This window comes from Branchiostoma lanceolatum, chromosome 4 (assembly GCF_035083965.1).
Source record: "Branchiostoma lanceolatum isolate klBraLanc5 chromosome 4, klBraLanc5.hap2, whole genome shotgun sequence".
Lineage (NCBI taxonomy): Eukaryota > Metazoa > Chordata > Leptocardii > Amphioxiformes > Branchiostomatidae > Branchiostoma > Branchiostoma lanceolatum.
The window spans coordinates 32,975,202-32,991,012 of NC_089725.1; the positions used below are offsets into that span (position 1 = coordinate 32,975,202).

Genomic DNA, 15,811 nt, shown 5'->3' on the forward strand with positions numbered 1-15,811 from the left:
GCTTTGTTGGTCGTTTTCCCGCGAGACGGGCGGTGAAAGAAAACATTCGAATCTGCGGTGCCGAATCATTCGCTTCTGCTGAAGTTCTGCGGAAGGCAGAAGTCAGGGCAGCGGAGTGAAGGGTTTGTCCGAGGAGACTTGCACTCCCGGCCGAGACATGGGCTGAGGAAGGCCCAGGACACCAGCAGGCTTCTCAGGAAAGTGGCGTCACATTTACAGCCAGGAGGGCAGCCGCCGCCCAACCGCAACAGTCTGTTCCGAGCGCCGCGCCTGTACCAGGGGACCCGGGGCGGCGAGCCTGTGTTCCCGGAGCGGCGAGCCGAGTGTTCCGCTGCCGTGATTTGTGCCGATGTTGACCGTGTCCGCCCCGAGGCGGGTACAGCGATCCCCTAAAGGACCTCCTGACTCAGCGGGTCCCTAAGACCGGGCGGAGGATGTCATCATGGGTGCAAGGCCTGGTGTACCTGCTCAGCGCGCTGGTGTGCGTGGGCCACCTGCCCGCCCCCCTCCCCACCCAACACTCCTGCATCTTTGACGACATCGAGCCGTCAGACGTGCCGCGGAAGACACAGACTTACGTGCAACCTTCAGATGTCTTAGACAGGGCCAGGACTTACGCCAAGACTTCAGACGTCTCAGAAAGTGGTTCAGACGTCTCAGACGCCTCAGGCAGGGCCAGGAGAGACTCCGGCGATTTGTTCCGACCGCTGAGAATCACCCCGTGGTTCCACAACATCGGGTCTGAGCTGGGGCGGGCCGAGCAGGACAGTCTGCGGGAGGTGGTGCGGGAGGCCGTGGGCAGGATCACCCGGGCACTGGCGGGTAAGTCTCCCGGGGGTGGGGGTTCGCCCCGGGGGTGGGGGTGCAGGACAGTCTGCGGGCCGTGGTGGGGGAGGCCGTGAGCAGGGTCATCCGGGCACTGGCCGGTAAGTCTCCCGGGGGTGGGGGTTCGCCCCGGGGGGTGGGGGTAAGCCCGGGGGGTGGGGGAGCAGGACAGTCTGCAGGCCGTGGTGGGGGAGGCTGTGGGCAGAATCACCCGGGCACTGGCCGGTAAGCAGCAGGGGTGGGGGTAATCCCGGGGGTGGGGGTAAGCCCTGGGGGTGGGGGTAAGTCCAGGGGTGTGGGATCACCCATGCAGTGGCAAATGAGTCTCAGGGGGATAGGGCACAATTATACTGGGGGGAGATCACCCGGGCACTGGCGGGTAAGTCTCTAGGAGTGGGACCATGGGAGTATGCCCCGGGGTAGGGGGTAAGCCCCAGGGGTGGGGGTATACGTAAGCCCAGGGGTGTGGGATCACCCATGCAGTGACAAATGAGTCTCGGGGGGATAGGGCACAATTATACTGGGGGGAGATCACCCGGGCGCTGGCGGGTAAGCTGTAGGGATGGGGTAAGCCCAAGGGGTGGGGCTAATCCCCAGTGGTGGGGGATCACACAGGGTGGGGTGGGTGTCTGATAGGTGGGGGAAGGATGACGAAACCTAGCAGCTGAGTAGAGACTGGGAAGGGAAGGACAGAAGGGATCGTGCACAGTCACTGTTACTAAAATCCTTCCTGTGTGTTCTGCCAGGTCTCATGGGTGACTAACGAACAATGCTGTAAACGTGCTACACATGGCCGCAGTTCCCTCCAGTTCCAGCCCTGTGTCCATGTTTACCTGCACAGCCCTGAGTTCGTGTATATAGCTGCACAGCCCTGAGTTCGTGTATATAGCTGCCCAGCCCTGAGTTCGTGTGTGTAGCTGCCCAGTCCTGGGGAGTGTTTGGATAATTGCACTAATCCTGCAGCTGCCGTGCTGGCAGCAGGGACAGGCTGGGATTTAGTAGTAATACTCGGACCAACTGTTTGCTGCCAGTGGTCATTACAACGCAATGCAAGACAACATGCACAAATCGTTCACAAGCATACATAATAACTTCTCAAAATGGTAGAAAACATAATTTCTTAAAAACTATGATTCCAGTCCAGTAAGTACTATGCAACAAAGTTCTTTAACATCATCTCCAGTTCAGGCCTGCCCCAGTTGAGGTGTTGGGTCGTGTTTCCCTGACTTAGCATGTTTGTGTTGCTAGTTCCACTGAAAGGTCTGCCCAGTCCCGGGATAAAAGGGGCACTTTGCAAACACGGCTGTTTGTCTTCTCCCTTGTTCTGGCTGAGAGGCTCTAAGTAGCAGCGGCATTTGTTGTTCTAACTAGGATTTGTTGTGGTGTCAGGAAGGTGCATTTACTAATGAATTATACGTGACCTTTCAGTCAATAAAACATCAAACATCAAGTCCTAACCTGGTAAAGGGTAAAGGTAGTCCTATAGCCTTTTTGAGGCTGTAGGGGTAGTGAATGATGATGGCATGTAAACCTGAATTAAATGTGGTTTACTTGTTCCCATTGTCATCTAAATGCTGTCCTTAGTGATGATTCTCCTCTCGACACCTGTCCATGACACCTGTCCTCTCCACACCTGTAGTTGTACCTGTCCATGACACCTGTTCTCTGCACACCTGTAGTTGTACCTGTCCATGACACCTGTTCTCTGCACACCTGTAGTTGTACCTGTCCATGACACCTGTCCTCTGCACACCTGTAGTTGTACCTGTCCATGACACCTGTTCTCTGCACACCTGTAGTTGTACCTGTCCATGACACCTGTCCTCTGCACACCTGTAGTTGTACCTGTCCATGACACCTGTTCTCTGCACACCTGTAGTTGTACCTGTCCATGACACCTGTCCTCTGCACACCTGTAGTTGTACCTGTCCATGACACCTGTCCTCTGCACACCTGTAGTTGTACCTGTCCATGACACCTGTTCTCTGCACACCTGTAGTTGTACCTGTCCATGACACCTGTTCTCTGCACACCTGTAGTTGTACCTGTCCATGACACCTGTTCTCTGCACACCTGTAGTTGTACCTGTCCATGACACCTGTCCTCTGCACACCTGTAGTTGTACCTGTCCATGACACCTGTCCTCTGCACACCTGTAGTTGTACCTGTCCATGACACCTGTCCTCTGCACACCTGTAGTTGTACCTGTCCATGACACCTGTCCTCTGCACACCTGTAGTTGTACCTGTCCATGACACCTGTCCTCTGCACACCTGTAGTTGTACCTGTCCATGACACCTGTCCTCTGCACACCTGTAGTTGTACCTGTCCAGGGTTCGCTGGTCCTCGGGAGGAACTTTACAGAAATCTGCAAGTTTGCGGTCGCTGCCAATCAGCCCAACGCCGGGAAGTGAGTACCATAACTACCCTCCAGCTGATGGACTTATTTATGTTAGTGGTTCACCGTTGACAAATCAGATAACAGCAGTATGACTATGAAAGATGTTTTCAGTTGAAACTGATTAAGTTCAAAAGCTCGTCTTGGACTCGAACCTTGCCTGTGCTGATGACGGCAGTTTGCTTGCTCTAATATGGTTAAGTAGTTTCTTTTCTAAGGGAAGGGTCTTAATAATTTACTATTCTGTATTATTTCGTAAGAACAGTATATTTGTTTCCTGCAGTCAGACCTTGTATTTCTGAGGATTGTATTCTTATTAATGTACCTTCCTCAGAAATATCATATTCTCCCTGTGTTTATCCCTTATTGCCAGTCTTAGTTTAGTTCTGTTCTGTCTGACCTTACAGGTGCTCCGTGGCGAGAAGCACGTACCCGGGTGAAATCTGCATCGGGGAGTTTCCGGTAGGTTTTAGTTCACCTGTCTTGTTTTTGATTTACATATTTTGTTTTTTAAACAATAAACCGGATAGTGAGTGAGTGAGTGAGTGAGTGAGTGAGTGAGTGAGTGAGTGAGTGAGTGAGTGAGTGAGGTCCAAGGGCTAATGAAACAGAGATAGGCAAAGCGCTATCTGGTGTGGGAAGGCCAAGATTCTGTGACCTGTACAGCCGACTACTCCATAAACCAGTCGTACCTGTTTCCCTCCTTGAAATCTTTATCTAACATACACTTTGTAGACTTGAAATAATAAAGTTTGACTTATGTTGGTATTTACATAAATTATGTACACACACCTTAAGGGAGAGGTACTCTAGAGTTAGAAAATTGTGTGCTTAAAACATGGAGTACTTTAGATACCTGCTACTCACCTGCAGGGGTTTGCTACCTGGGCTGACAGGTGAGACACCTGTCTCCCATCTTAGATACCTGTGCTACCTGTCACACCTTAGATTCCTGCTGTCCCACCTATTACACCTGTCTCCCACCTTAGATACCTGCTGCCCACCTGGAGGGGTTTGCCACCTGGGACGACACAGGTGAGACACCTGCGCAGGTGCTGTACACGGAGGGCGCAGGTGTGGCGGACACAGACTTCATCCTGTACGTCACGGCCGCCACCACCACCAGGTGTCAGAACGACGTGAGTAACCCTAACCCTAACCACCAGGTGTCAGGACGACGTGAGTAACCCTAACCCTAACCACCAGGTGTCAGGACGACGTGAGTGGAACTCTAAGTACTAACTGCAGATGCAGATGCAGTGTTTTTTTGTCCTTTGTTCTCTGACATTTTGAAGTAACAGTTTAGCAAGAGTTTAAGATGAAAACAGAAGGCTGGGGGAAAACTTGCATCTTACCTCATGTATATTCACTACCTGAAACTGTTTGCACAAAGGTACAGCCCTCAGACTCTGTTTTCATGATAATATTTCAATTTAGCATTTTTCAAAGATCGGAGAACCAATGAATAAATCTGGTTTGGTCTTATGTAAGATTTTTGATGGCAAAACTGAAAATATTCTAAACAATGAAAATCCTTATGTGATTGAGGCTTATAGGCTTTTTTTAGCATCTTTGTATCTTTATTTGGCTTATCCGGCAGTTGCTTCTCTGTCCCCAGCATTCAGTCCTGGCGTACGCGTCGTACTGCCAGCTGGACCAGAACAGTCGTCCCACCGCCGGCTACACCAACTTCTGCCCGGTGCAGCTGCAGGGGCCCGGCTTCGACAGGGACAAGTTTGTCATGGTGAGGAGGCTGTGTTAGGGGTCGTGATGAGGGGCTGTGTTAGGGGTCATGGTGAGGGGCTGTGTTAGGGGTCGTGGTGAGGAGGCTGTGTTAGGGGTCATGGTGAGGGGCTGTGTCAGGGGTCATGGTGAGGGGCTGTGTTAGGGGTCATGGTGAGGGGCTGTGTCAGGGGTCATGGTGAGGGGCTGTGTTAGGGGTCGTGGTGAGGGGCTGTGTTAGGGGTGATGGTGAGGGGCTGTGTTAGGGGTCGTGGTGAGGGGGCTGTTTTAGGGGTCGTGGTGAGGGGCTGTGTTAGGGGTCGTGGTGAGGGGCTGTGTTAGGGGTCGTGGTGAGGGGCTGTGTTAGGGGTCATGGTGAGGGGCTGTGTTAGGGGTCATGGTGAGGGGCTGTGTTAGGGGTCATGGTGAGGGGCTGTGTTGGGGGTCATGGTGAAGGGCTGTGTTAGGGGTCATGGTGAGGGGCTGTGTTGGGGGTCATGGTGAGGAGGCTGTGTTAGGGGTCATGGTGAGGAGGCTGTGTTAGGGGTCATGGTGAGGGGGCTGTGTTAGGGGTCATGGTGAGGGGCTGTGTTAGGGGTCATGGTGAGGGGCTGTGTTTGGTCAGGTTTGGGAAAGACAAATTCGGCAGGGAAAGCTACTGCAATATATTAGTGTAAATTCATTTACTTTCACAGTGGTTTTATTTTGGGGTAGGAGGTTTGGGTGATACAAAACAGGCAGGGAAAACAAATTGTGTATTCTTGTGTTGTTAGGAAAGTCAAACACCCACATGCATGTCATGATGTTGCACAAATATTGCCCCAGACCACAAACCGTGCTGCGTTGCGTAGAATGCCTTGCTGTGTTGTACAGGTTTGAGAGGCCAGGACACTTGAGCCATGAACCAAACTGTGTTGTATGTATGAGTTAGAGACGTTCCATTATTTACAAACACTAAGATTGTTTTGGCCGATGCCCTGCTCTTCTGCCCTGTTGTGTTATGCTGTAACAGTTGGGACAGTTGTAACACCCTCTTGTGTTGTGTAACAAGCCCTGTTGTGTTGTGCTGTGTTGTGTTTGTTGTAACACTGCTGTACTGTGCTGTTTTGTGCTGTGTAACACTGCTGTGCTGTGTTGTGTTTTGTTGTAACACTGCTGTACTATGTTGTGTTGTGTTTGTTGTAACACTGCTGTACTATGTTGTGTTGTGTTTGTTGTAACACTGCTGTACTATGTTGTGTTGTGTTTGTTGTAACACTGCTGTACTATGTTGTGTTGTGTTTTGTTGTAACATCCTGCTGTTTTTTGTTGTACAGACGGCTGTCCATGAGCTGCTCCACGCCCTCGGCTTCTCCAAGCAGCTGTTCGACAAGTTCAAGGACTGCTCCTCCTCAGGTGAGGCAAATTACACAGTACTTACTGATAGTAATAAGGACCGGTACATACATGTAGTACTTGGTAATGGTATGTGCAGTTCATATACAAGTTTAACTTAGCTGTCATCTTACCAACTCTGGTCTTCAACAGAAGTGAAGATTGGAGTTGACAATGTTCGGCTCAGTTGGAGTCGACTGCTGGCAGGGGGGGCCACAGTCATCATCATCAGTATAATTCATCCCCATTTCGTGGGATACGTTCAGTCTCCACTGCATTTTGTCCTTCATTCCTCTCCAAAGCCTGGTCAACATTTATGCATATTCTGGTCCTGACTGTTGTCCCCACAGCCTCCCCCCCATCTACCCCCCCCACATCTACCCTCCCCCACATCTAACCCCCCCTTTCTCTCCCCCCTCAGCTGACCCGACGTCGTGCCCAGACCGGCGGGACGTTGTAGAGACCGTCCGCGGGCTAAGCCGCCTGACCACGCCGGCCGTGCTGAACCGCACCAGGCACCACTTCAGCTGCACGTGGACGGACTTCGGGGGGCCTCTGGAGGACAGGCCTGCGGTGAGGCTGTTACCCGATTACCATAGGAGCTTTCAGTACATCATTCACTTATCAGTTATATTTACATGTTTCTTTTATAACAAACTGCAATCTCTCAGATTATGTCTGGGAGAGAAGACAAGGAAGCCTTTAGTGAGCAACATAAACAGGACTCAGCATTTACCCAGCATCATTATCACAACTCACTCCACCCTAGAAAACAGAAACTGTTTGGAGTTCTGAGTTGAAAAAATGTTATATCTTCATAAGACTGCCCTTGTATTTGTTTTTAAATCTATGCCTGTCCAGGGTGTAAGTTCCCACTGGGAGGCGCGACTCATGCAGGGGTCCATCATGACAGCCAAGTTGGGACAGGTAAGGAACTTGTAACCTCCCCATAGTCTGTTACACCTTAAGTTGGGACAGGTAAGGAACTTGTAACCTCCCCATAGTCTGTTACACCTTAAGTTGGGACAGGTAAGGAACTTGTAACCTCCCCATAGTCTGTTACACCGACCAGTTGGGACAGGTAAGGAACTTGTAACCTCCCCATAGTCTGTTACACCGACCAGTTGGGACAGGTAAGGAACTTGTAACCTCCCCATAGTCTGTTACACCGACCAGTTGGGACAGGTAAGGAACTTGTAACCTTCCCATAGTCTGTTACACCTTAAGTTGGGACAGGTAAGGAACTTGTAACCTCCCCATAGTCTGTTACACCTTAAGTTGGGACAGGTAAGGAACTTGTAACCTCCCCATAGTCTGTTACACCGACCAGTTGGGACAGGTAAGGAACTTGTAACCTTCCCATAGTCTGTTACACCTTAAGTTGGGACAGGTAAGGAACTTGTAACCTTCCCATAGTCTGTTACACCGACCCTTTGAATTGTTTATACAACTTGACTATAAAGAAAAGGATTGTAGATAATACATGGGGAGAAGGTCTATTACAATTTCTTAACCAAGTTCTATTGGGATTTTTGTTTATTTTTACATGTAGTTGAATATGTTGTTGACATCATATGTGGTCTGCTCAGTGTTACTGTACTTTCTACCCAGCCCCACCTGACCACCATCGACGCCGTCACGCTGGCCGTGTTTGAGGACTCCGGCTGGTACCAAGTGGACTACAGCACTGCAGGGTCGCTGGTCTGGGGACAAGGTACATATATGTAGTACTTGGTACAAGGTACTGGGGACAAGGTACATACATGTACATAGTGATAGGGTACATACTAGGTACTTAGTGTTAAAGATACATACTAGGTACTTAGTGTTAAAGGTACATACTTGTAGTACTTGGTAATAGGGTAGTTACATACTTAGGAATAAGGTGCCTAGCACTTAGCCTACTAATAAGGTGATAGGTAGCTTGGATGCAAGTAGCTTTTATGCTTCAGAAGAGACCTGAGCATGTTAAAGCACCCACCATACTTATCAAAAATGCTATGGGTCCATCCCGGTGTGAGTAGTTCAAAACCTTACAGTCCTAATTGGCCTGAACTGGGGCAATTGTCGTATTGAAGTCTGTTAGCTGTATTGTGCTCAAAGGCTGCCAATTACAGACACTTCTGATTCAGCCCTGCCAATTGTAAGCTCCTTGCAATTTAGCCCCTGGCTACAAAGAGAGAGTAGTCATAGTTGTTTTTTCCAACTGAGGAAGTTTGAGTAAAGTTGTTGTTTCCCTGCTCCAGACCAGGGCTGCACGTTTGGGACTGAAGCGACGTGTGTCACCAGCAACGACTGGTTCTGTCTCGGCAGGTAAGGAACCTTCTCTTCACGTAAAGGAAACATCATAGTTTCATAGGAATGATATAAAAAAGATGACCTGTACACAAATATGTTCAGATTCGGTAGGAAAGGAATGATGCAGATGGTTGTAACCTGTATCTGTTGTTATAACCTGGGTTGGTTGGGTTGTTGTAATCTGTTCTCCTTGTTTCAGCTCTGTTGCGTTGTTGTAACTTGTGCCTGTTGTTACAGCTTGGTTGGGTTGTTGTAATCGGTACCCCTTGTTTCAGCTCTATTAGGTTGTTGTAACTTGTGCCTGTTGTTACAGCTGGGTTGGTTGTGCTGTAACCTGTGCCTGTTGTTACAGCTCTGTCGGTTGTTGTAACCTGTGCTTGTTGTTACAGCTGGGTTGGTTGTGCTGTAACCTGTGCCTGTTGTTACAGCTCTGTTGGTTGTTGTAACCTGTGCTTGTTGTTACAGCTCTGTTGGTTGTCACTACCTCCATCTGGACAAGGGCCGGTGTGAGAGCGACAGCTACCTGGGGGTCTGCAGGGTGTACAAGCCGCAGCCAGGGGTGAGAAACTTACATTTGTGTCCGTCTGGTTTTATGGAAAGCAAATCGTCTGCCTCAACAAATGCTTAACTCTTGAAAATGAATATTTATAACTGTTCCTTGCATCACATGTAACTTAATTTTTTTGGATGCTGTTTTTTGATCATGTTTAAAAGTGAATACTGTTTGAAACCAGATTGGCCTGACAAGGCTTGACCCAGTTTTCCTTTGTGACAGGACGAATGTTGGAAGGGAAGCAGCGCCCCCAGTACTTTGCAGCTGGAACTGCACGGGGAGAGTTACCAGGAGGCCAGCAGATGTTTCGTCTCCAACCTCACCAAAACTGTGAGTCTCTCACATCTCATGTTTCATCTCCAACCTCACCAGTGAGAACTGAGTTTCCCACATCTCATGTGACTGTTATGTTGTATGTTTATTGCCTCCATGTACAAAGGTTTTGTTTTTGGTGTGATTGTATGTTTGGCGTTGTTGTGGTAGTGGACAGGAAGTACAGTTCAGCAGTAGTAGAACTCCATTTATCAGACATGACAGACATTCCAGGTCATAGGGTCAATGGAAGAGGCTACTAATTCACTGGGGGGTATTGTGTTTAGTCTGTTTGTGTCTTCAATGTTTCTAACAAACCTGTTTGTTTTCCAGGGGCTGGGAGGGACGTCCTCACCTGCTGGCAGGTGTTATGAGCACAGGTGTAACAGCACAGGTGTGCTGGAGGTCAGAGTTCAGGGGTCACCCTGGGTCAGATGTCCCTTTGGCTTCTCTATAGTGGTGGGTTCTGCAGTTTGAAGTCTGTTCTGAACAAACAGAGTTTTCTTTAACCTTCTCCCAGCCGTGACAGCCTTTTGGCACCAAGTCTGTATCAGTTACAGGGTCAGGTAGCAGGGAAAAGGTTAAACGTGGAGGTGCATTGCATAGAAACTGTTTTATTTCTGCTGGCAAAAATATTTTATTTAACACTTTGAATTTGGCAACGTTTTAAAAGATTTTCTAGAGCACCATGTTATAGAATCCCGATATTTGATCTTAAGATTACCTTAAAATGTCAGTGTCATTACCAAAAGCATGCTTAACTGCACATGCTGTATCTGTACTTCTGTGATTATATATCTGGTTGTTCAGTCTTCTGATAAAGCAATTGACTTATCAACTTGTGTGAGATCTTAAGTGACCAGTTTGAGGACATTTTCCCCCCAGCTGCTAAATGATTCCTCCCCGTCGTGCCTCCCCAGGTCCCCGGCTACAGCGGAGCGCTGGCCTGCCCTCCCCCCGGGGCCCTCTGCAGGGACGTGTTCCCCCCTCCCCACACCACTGCTGCGGCAACAACTCAAGGGGACAGCTGCCCCACAGGTAATACTCACACACCACTATCCCCTCCCCACACCACACCACCCCCCTCCCCACACCACTCCACCCCCCTCCCCACACCACTCCACCCCCCTCCCCACACCACTGCTGCGGCAACAACACAGGCTGACAGCTGCCCCACAGGTAATACTGCCCCCCCCACTATCCCCTCCCCACACCACACCCCCCTCCCCACACCACTCCACCCCCCTCCCCACACCACCACTGCGGCAACAACTCAGGCTGACAGCTGCCCCACAGGTAATACTCACACTCCACTATCCCCTCCCCCCCTCCCCACACCACTCCACCCCCCTCCCCACACCACCACTGCAGCAACAACTCAGGCTGACAGCTGCCCCACAGGTAATACTCACACTCCACTATCCCCTCCCCACACCACACACCCCTCCCCACAACACCCCCCTCCCCACACCACTCCACCCCCCTCCCCACACCACTGCTGCGGCAACAACTCAGGCTGGCAGCTGCCCCACAGGTAATACTCACACTCCACTATCCCCTCCCCACACCACTCCACCCCCCTCCCCACACCACCACGGCAGCAACAACTCAGGCTGACAGCTGCCCCACAGGTAATACTCACACTCCACTATCCCCTCCCCACAACACCCCCCTCCCCACACCACTCCACCCCCCTCCCCACACCACTGCTGCGGCAACAACTCAGGCTGGCAGCTGCCCCACAGGTAATACTCACACTCCACTATCCCCTCCCCACACCACTCCACCCCCCTCCCCACAACACCACTGCAGCAACAACACAGGCTGAGAGCTGCCCCACAGGTAATACTCACACACCACACACCCCTCCCCAAACCACCCCCTCCCCAAACCCCCTCCCCACACACCCCCTCCCCACACACACGCTCCCCACACCCCCCTCCCCACACACACCCTCCCCACACCACTACTGCAGCAACAACTCAGGCTGACAGCTGCCCCACAGGTAATACTCACACACCACACACCCCTCCCCAAACCACCCCCTCCCCAAACCCCCTCCCCACACACCCCCTCCCCACACACACGCTCCCCACACCCCCCTCCCCACACACCCCCTCCCCACACCACCACTGCAGCAACAACTCAGGCTGACAGCTGCCCCACAGGTAATACTCACACACCACACACCCCTCCCCAAACCACCCCCTCCCCAAACCCCCTCCCCACACACCCCCTCCCCACACACACGCTCCCCACACCCCCCTCCCCACACACACCCTCCCCACACCACCATTGCAGCAACAACTCAGGCTGACAGCTGCCCCACAGGTAATACTCACACACCACACACCCCTCCCCAAACCACCCCCTCCCCAAACCCCCTCCCCACACACCCCCTCCCCACACACACGCTCCCCACACCCCCCTCCCCACACACACCCTCCCCACACCACTACTGCAGCAACAACTCAGGCTGACAGCTGTCCCACAGGTAATGCTCACACACCACTATCCCCTCCCCTCCCCACACCACACACCCCTCCCCACACCACTCCACCCCCCTCCCCACACCACTCCACCCCCCTCCCCACAACACCACTGCGGCAACAACTCAGGCTGACAGCTGCCCCACAGGTAATGCTCACACACCACTATCCCCTCCCCACACCACTCCACCCCCCTCCCTACACCACTCCACCCCCCTCCCCACACCACCACTGCAGCAACAACACAGGCTGACAGCTGCCCCACAGGTAATGCTCACACACAGACCCCACAGGTAATACACACACACACACCCCGGTCAAGCATTTCAGACATCTGCTGTCTTTCATTAGTGACTGACTTGAGTTTTCTTGACTTTAGTTGAAGTCACTGAGGAAAGACAGTGGATGCTGTCAGAAACATTTGACCATTTTCAAACCTTCTTCAGTTGTGTAACTTCTATATTGAGCAGTCTTGTTCCTGTGCGTTCCAGGCGCCCCTGATGACAGGTACGAGGAGGTGCAACTGGAGGTCACCTTCCCCGCTGAGGTGGCCAGATTAACCCGGGCTGACCTTTCCGCTTTTAGAGATCTTGTTGCCATGGAAATGGCCGTCTTAGCTTGTATCAGCAGGTAGCCAACCCTAATAGCCTATTTTGTCTGAAAACTGAGTTACATTCTTCAGAGTGATACCTTTTGTCCATTTTACATTTAGTTTTGTAATTATTGGTTGTGTCCAAAGATCAGATGTACATTTTCCCACATTTATTCCATCCCTTTTGGCAGAAACCGTGTTGCAGTCCGGCCTGAAGACCAGCTGAAGGCCCACCTGGTGATAGTGCGCCTCTACTCTGCACACAACAGCACGGAGGGTGAGCTGCACTTTGCACAGTACAGATTTTACCACATGATGCTTGTTTTGTTTGTATGGCTTATCTGCCGTTAACCGACAAGTAGCAGCAACTTGTTGATATAGTACATATCATAAGACACATGTGCATGACATATACAATCATGTAGTAACTCTGTAGTGCTGTATCTATCAGTCATGTAGTAACGCTGTAGTACTGTATCTATCAGTCATGTAGTAACTCTGTAGTACTGTATCTATCAGTCATGTAGTAACTCTGTAGTGCTGTATCTATCAGTCATGTAGTAACTCTGTAGTGCTGTATCTATCAGTCATGTAGTAACTCTGTAGTGCTGTTTCTATCAGTCATGTAGTAACTCTAGTACTGTTTCTATCAATCATGTAGTAACTCTGTAGTACTGTATCTATCAGTCATGTAGTAACTCTGTAGTGCTGTATCTATCAGTCATGTAGTAACTCTGTAGTGCTGTTTCTATCAGTCATGTAGTAACTCTAGTACTGTTTCTATCAATCATGTAGTAACTCTGTAGTACTGTTTCTATCAATCATGTAGTAACTCTGTAGTACTGTATCTATCAGTCATGTAGTAACTCTGTAGTGCTGTATCTATCAGTCATGTAGTAACTCTGTAGTGCTGTTTCTATCAGTCATGTAGTAACTCTGTAGTACTGTATCTATCAGTCATGTAGTAACTCTGTAGTGCTGTTTCTATCAGTCATGTAGTAACTCTTGTAGTACCTTTACTGTCAGGTCCTGGCTGTGCTGGAGTGTTTGCCCACCTGGAGGCCTCCGTGCGGGCCGGCAGGCTCATCGTGACGTTTCGGGGAACTCCGTACCGGGCCACGGGGATCAGGTCAGTTCCACCCCATATCTGCATCTAGTGTCAATCTGCTGGTCTGTGTGACTCACACGTTTCTGTGTTTATCCGCTCTGGTATAACTGTACTTGTATGTGTAACACGCAGGTTTCTACATTTATTAGCTTAGGTATAACTGCCTTACTGCGTAACACACCAGCTCCACTGGCACACAGGAGACTCAATTAACTTGTCACACCCAAGCCACATTTATACATATGGTGTAAGATACGTCCAAGAGTAAGATAGCTAGGGCCAAGAGTTACAGTAAATGAACTTGAACTTGATAGCCATTCCCTGCTCTCCCCAGTGTTGCCAGATGGTTTTGTATTGTACAAAATGATTTTTTTCTCATATTTTGTACAGGATGGTGGACGGCAAGCCTGTCAGGAGACCTCCTGCAACGGTTGCCGTGGCGATGGGCGTGGTCGGCGGCCTGTTGCTACTGGTCGTGGTCGTTGTGCTGATCTTCTTCTACAAGGCAAAGACTCCCCGCACGGTCGCCCCGGCAACGCCTAGCCGGGCCAGCAGTATCACATTACAAGGTTTCTAGCATTGGAGCTCCTAGCAGGGCCAGCAGTACCACGTTACAAGGTTTCTAGCATTGGAGCTCCTAGCAGGGCCAGCAGTACCACGTTACAAGGTTTCTAGCATTGGAGCTCCTAGCAGGGCCAGCAGTATCATGTTACAAGGTTTCTAGCATTGGAGCTCCTAGCAGGGCCAGCAGTATCATGTTACAAGGTTTCTAGCATTGGAGCTCCTAGCAGGGCCAGCAGTACCACGTTACAAGGTTTCTAGCATTGGAGCTCCTAGCAGGGCCAGCAGTATCATGTTACAAGGTTTCTAGCATTGGAGCTCCTAGCTGGGCCAGCAGTATCATATTACAAAGTTTCTAGAACTGCAGGAGAGGCACCCAAACATCATGCCCTTCCTTTGCAGCTTCTTAAGTCCTCCTGTTCACAAAAGCAGACAAAAGTAACCTCTGACGCAGTCTGAGTCCTCAGCAGGGAATTAGAAGCGTTTCTCAGGAAAGGTGATGTTTTACCCAGCAAGGACCATGACACAGGAATTCTTTGTTCTGAATTCTTATGCAGTAAATGTATTTTATATGTATGTAGCTTCTAGCCATGCAATAATCATTGTACATGTTTAAACGGAACTTTGCAATGTGTAGTGTAGTGTACTATATTTCCATATACAGATGACATGTACATGTATGCAGAGAGGGGCTTGGGAAGCCTCAGATGTGTGCTTCAGAGTAACCTTTTTAGTGCCTCCTTACTTTTCTATGAATCGATCTTGCGTAATTTTGAATTTGATATATGTACCTTTTGTATGACAAAATTTATCAGACAGTTTAATGTATTATATAATATTATATATTTATATATATTGGAAGAATGTTTTGAAGCAATTTATATTTTCATGTTTATATGAGCAATGAGATTCTAACTACTGTTAGTAATACATTATACATGCACACAAGTGTTATGAGATCATGACAGAAATGCAGTCAATACAATAAAATGTACAATTTTTACTGATTATACAAGATGTGCTTTTTCCCCTTTCATGAAGCTAAGCTCGAATCCAGTTATTCAGTGGGGTTGTAGCAGCAATGATGGCTCCTGTGGGGTTGTAGCAGCAGTGATGGCTGCTGTGGGGTTGTAACAACAACGATGGCTACAGGGGGGTTGTAACACCAACAATGGCTACAGGGGGTTGTAACACCAACAATGGCTACAGGGGGGTTGTAGCATCAACGATGGCTACAGGGGGTTGTAACACCAACAATGGCTACAGGGGGGTTGTAGCATCAACGATGGCTACAGGGGGGTTGTAACACCAACAATGGCTACAGGGGGGTTGTAACAACAACGATGGCTACAGGGGGGTTGTAGCACCTAAGATGGCCACATCAGGGTTGTAGCAGCAGTGATGCCTACAGCGGGGTTGTAGCACCGATGACAGAGAAAGCTGCCCAGTAGGGAGGTGCAGAAGTCTTCTTGTTCTGCAGCATGTGCAGCATGGCGTCTCTCATGGCCTGGGCAGCATCCCTGCTCCTCTGGGGGGGAAGCAAGGAACGGTTTCATCATTTTCTTCAAATATGTGTCTT

The 15,811-nt window shown here is 49.9% G+C and overlaps 2 protein-coding genes across 8 annotated transcripts in view; one reads left to right on the plus strand and one right to left on the minus strand.

Moving 5' to 3' along the window:
• Window positions 1-15,235, plus strand: LOC136434105 (ciliated left-right organizer metallopeptidase-like). Of its 3 annotated transcripts, none has more exons than XM_066426853.1 (19): window positions 1-822; window positions 3,145-3,235; window positions 3,631-3,685; window positions 4,213-4,362; window positions 4,842-4,967; window positions 6,262-6,340; window positions 6,741-6,892; window positions 7,181-7,246; window positions 7,931-8,033; window positions 8,566-8,632; window positions 9,083-9,176; window positions 9,393-9,500; window positions 9,816-9,941; window positions 10,403-10,464; window positions 10,828-10,883; window positions 12,463-12,601; window positions 12,755-12,840; window positions 13,590-13,692; window positions 14,062-15,235. In XM_066426853.1, exons 1-19 carry the CDS (start codon window positions 435-437, stop codon window positions 14,246-14,248), a joined length of 2,238 nt encoding a protein of 745 aa, XP_066282950.1. In that variant the 5' UTR covers window positions 1-434; the 3' UTR covers window positions 14,249-15,235. The 3 variants fall into 3 exon arrangements, with proteins under 3 accessions (XP_066282950.1, XP_066282951.1, XP_066282949.1); XM_066426854.1 differs by lacking the exon at window positions 10,828-10,883 and adding an exon at window positions 11,058-11,113; XM_066426852.1 differs by lacking the exon at window positions 10,828-10,883 and having other exon boundaries at window positions 2-822; window positions 10,403-10,520.
• LOC136434104 (tetratricopeptide repeat protein 28-like) overlaps window positions 15,213-15,811 on the minus strand; it is a 17,784-nt gene continuing 17,185 nt past the window's right edge. For all 5 annotated transcript variants that reach the window (XM_066426847.1, XM_066426850.1, XM_066426848.1 and 2 more), the window contains one exon: window positions 15,213-15,760. In XM_066426847.1, coding sequence (XP_066282944.1) covers window positions 15,638-15,760 — 123 coding nt within the window. In that variant the 3' untranslated portion in view covers window positions 15,213-15,637. The remainder of the gene's footprint in view (window positions 15,761-15,811) is intronic.

Bases quoted from the DNA above. Each gene is read 5' to 3' on its own strand.
- LOC136434105 (XM_066426853.1), top strand. From the start codon at position 435: ATGTCATCATGGGTGCAAGGCCTGGTGTACCTGCTCAGCGCGCTGGTG. The intron at 9,942-10,402 runs GTGGGTTCTGCA...GTGCCTCCCCAG, and splicing joins CCTTTGGCTTCTCTATAGTG to GTCCCCGGCTACAGCGGAGC. The intron at 12,841-13,589 runs GTGAGCTGCACT...CTTTACTGTCAG, and splicing joins TGCACACAACAGCACGGAGG to GTCCTGGCTGTGCTGGAGTG.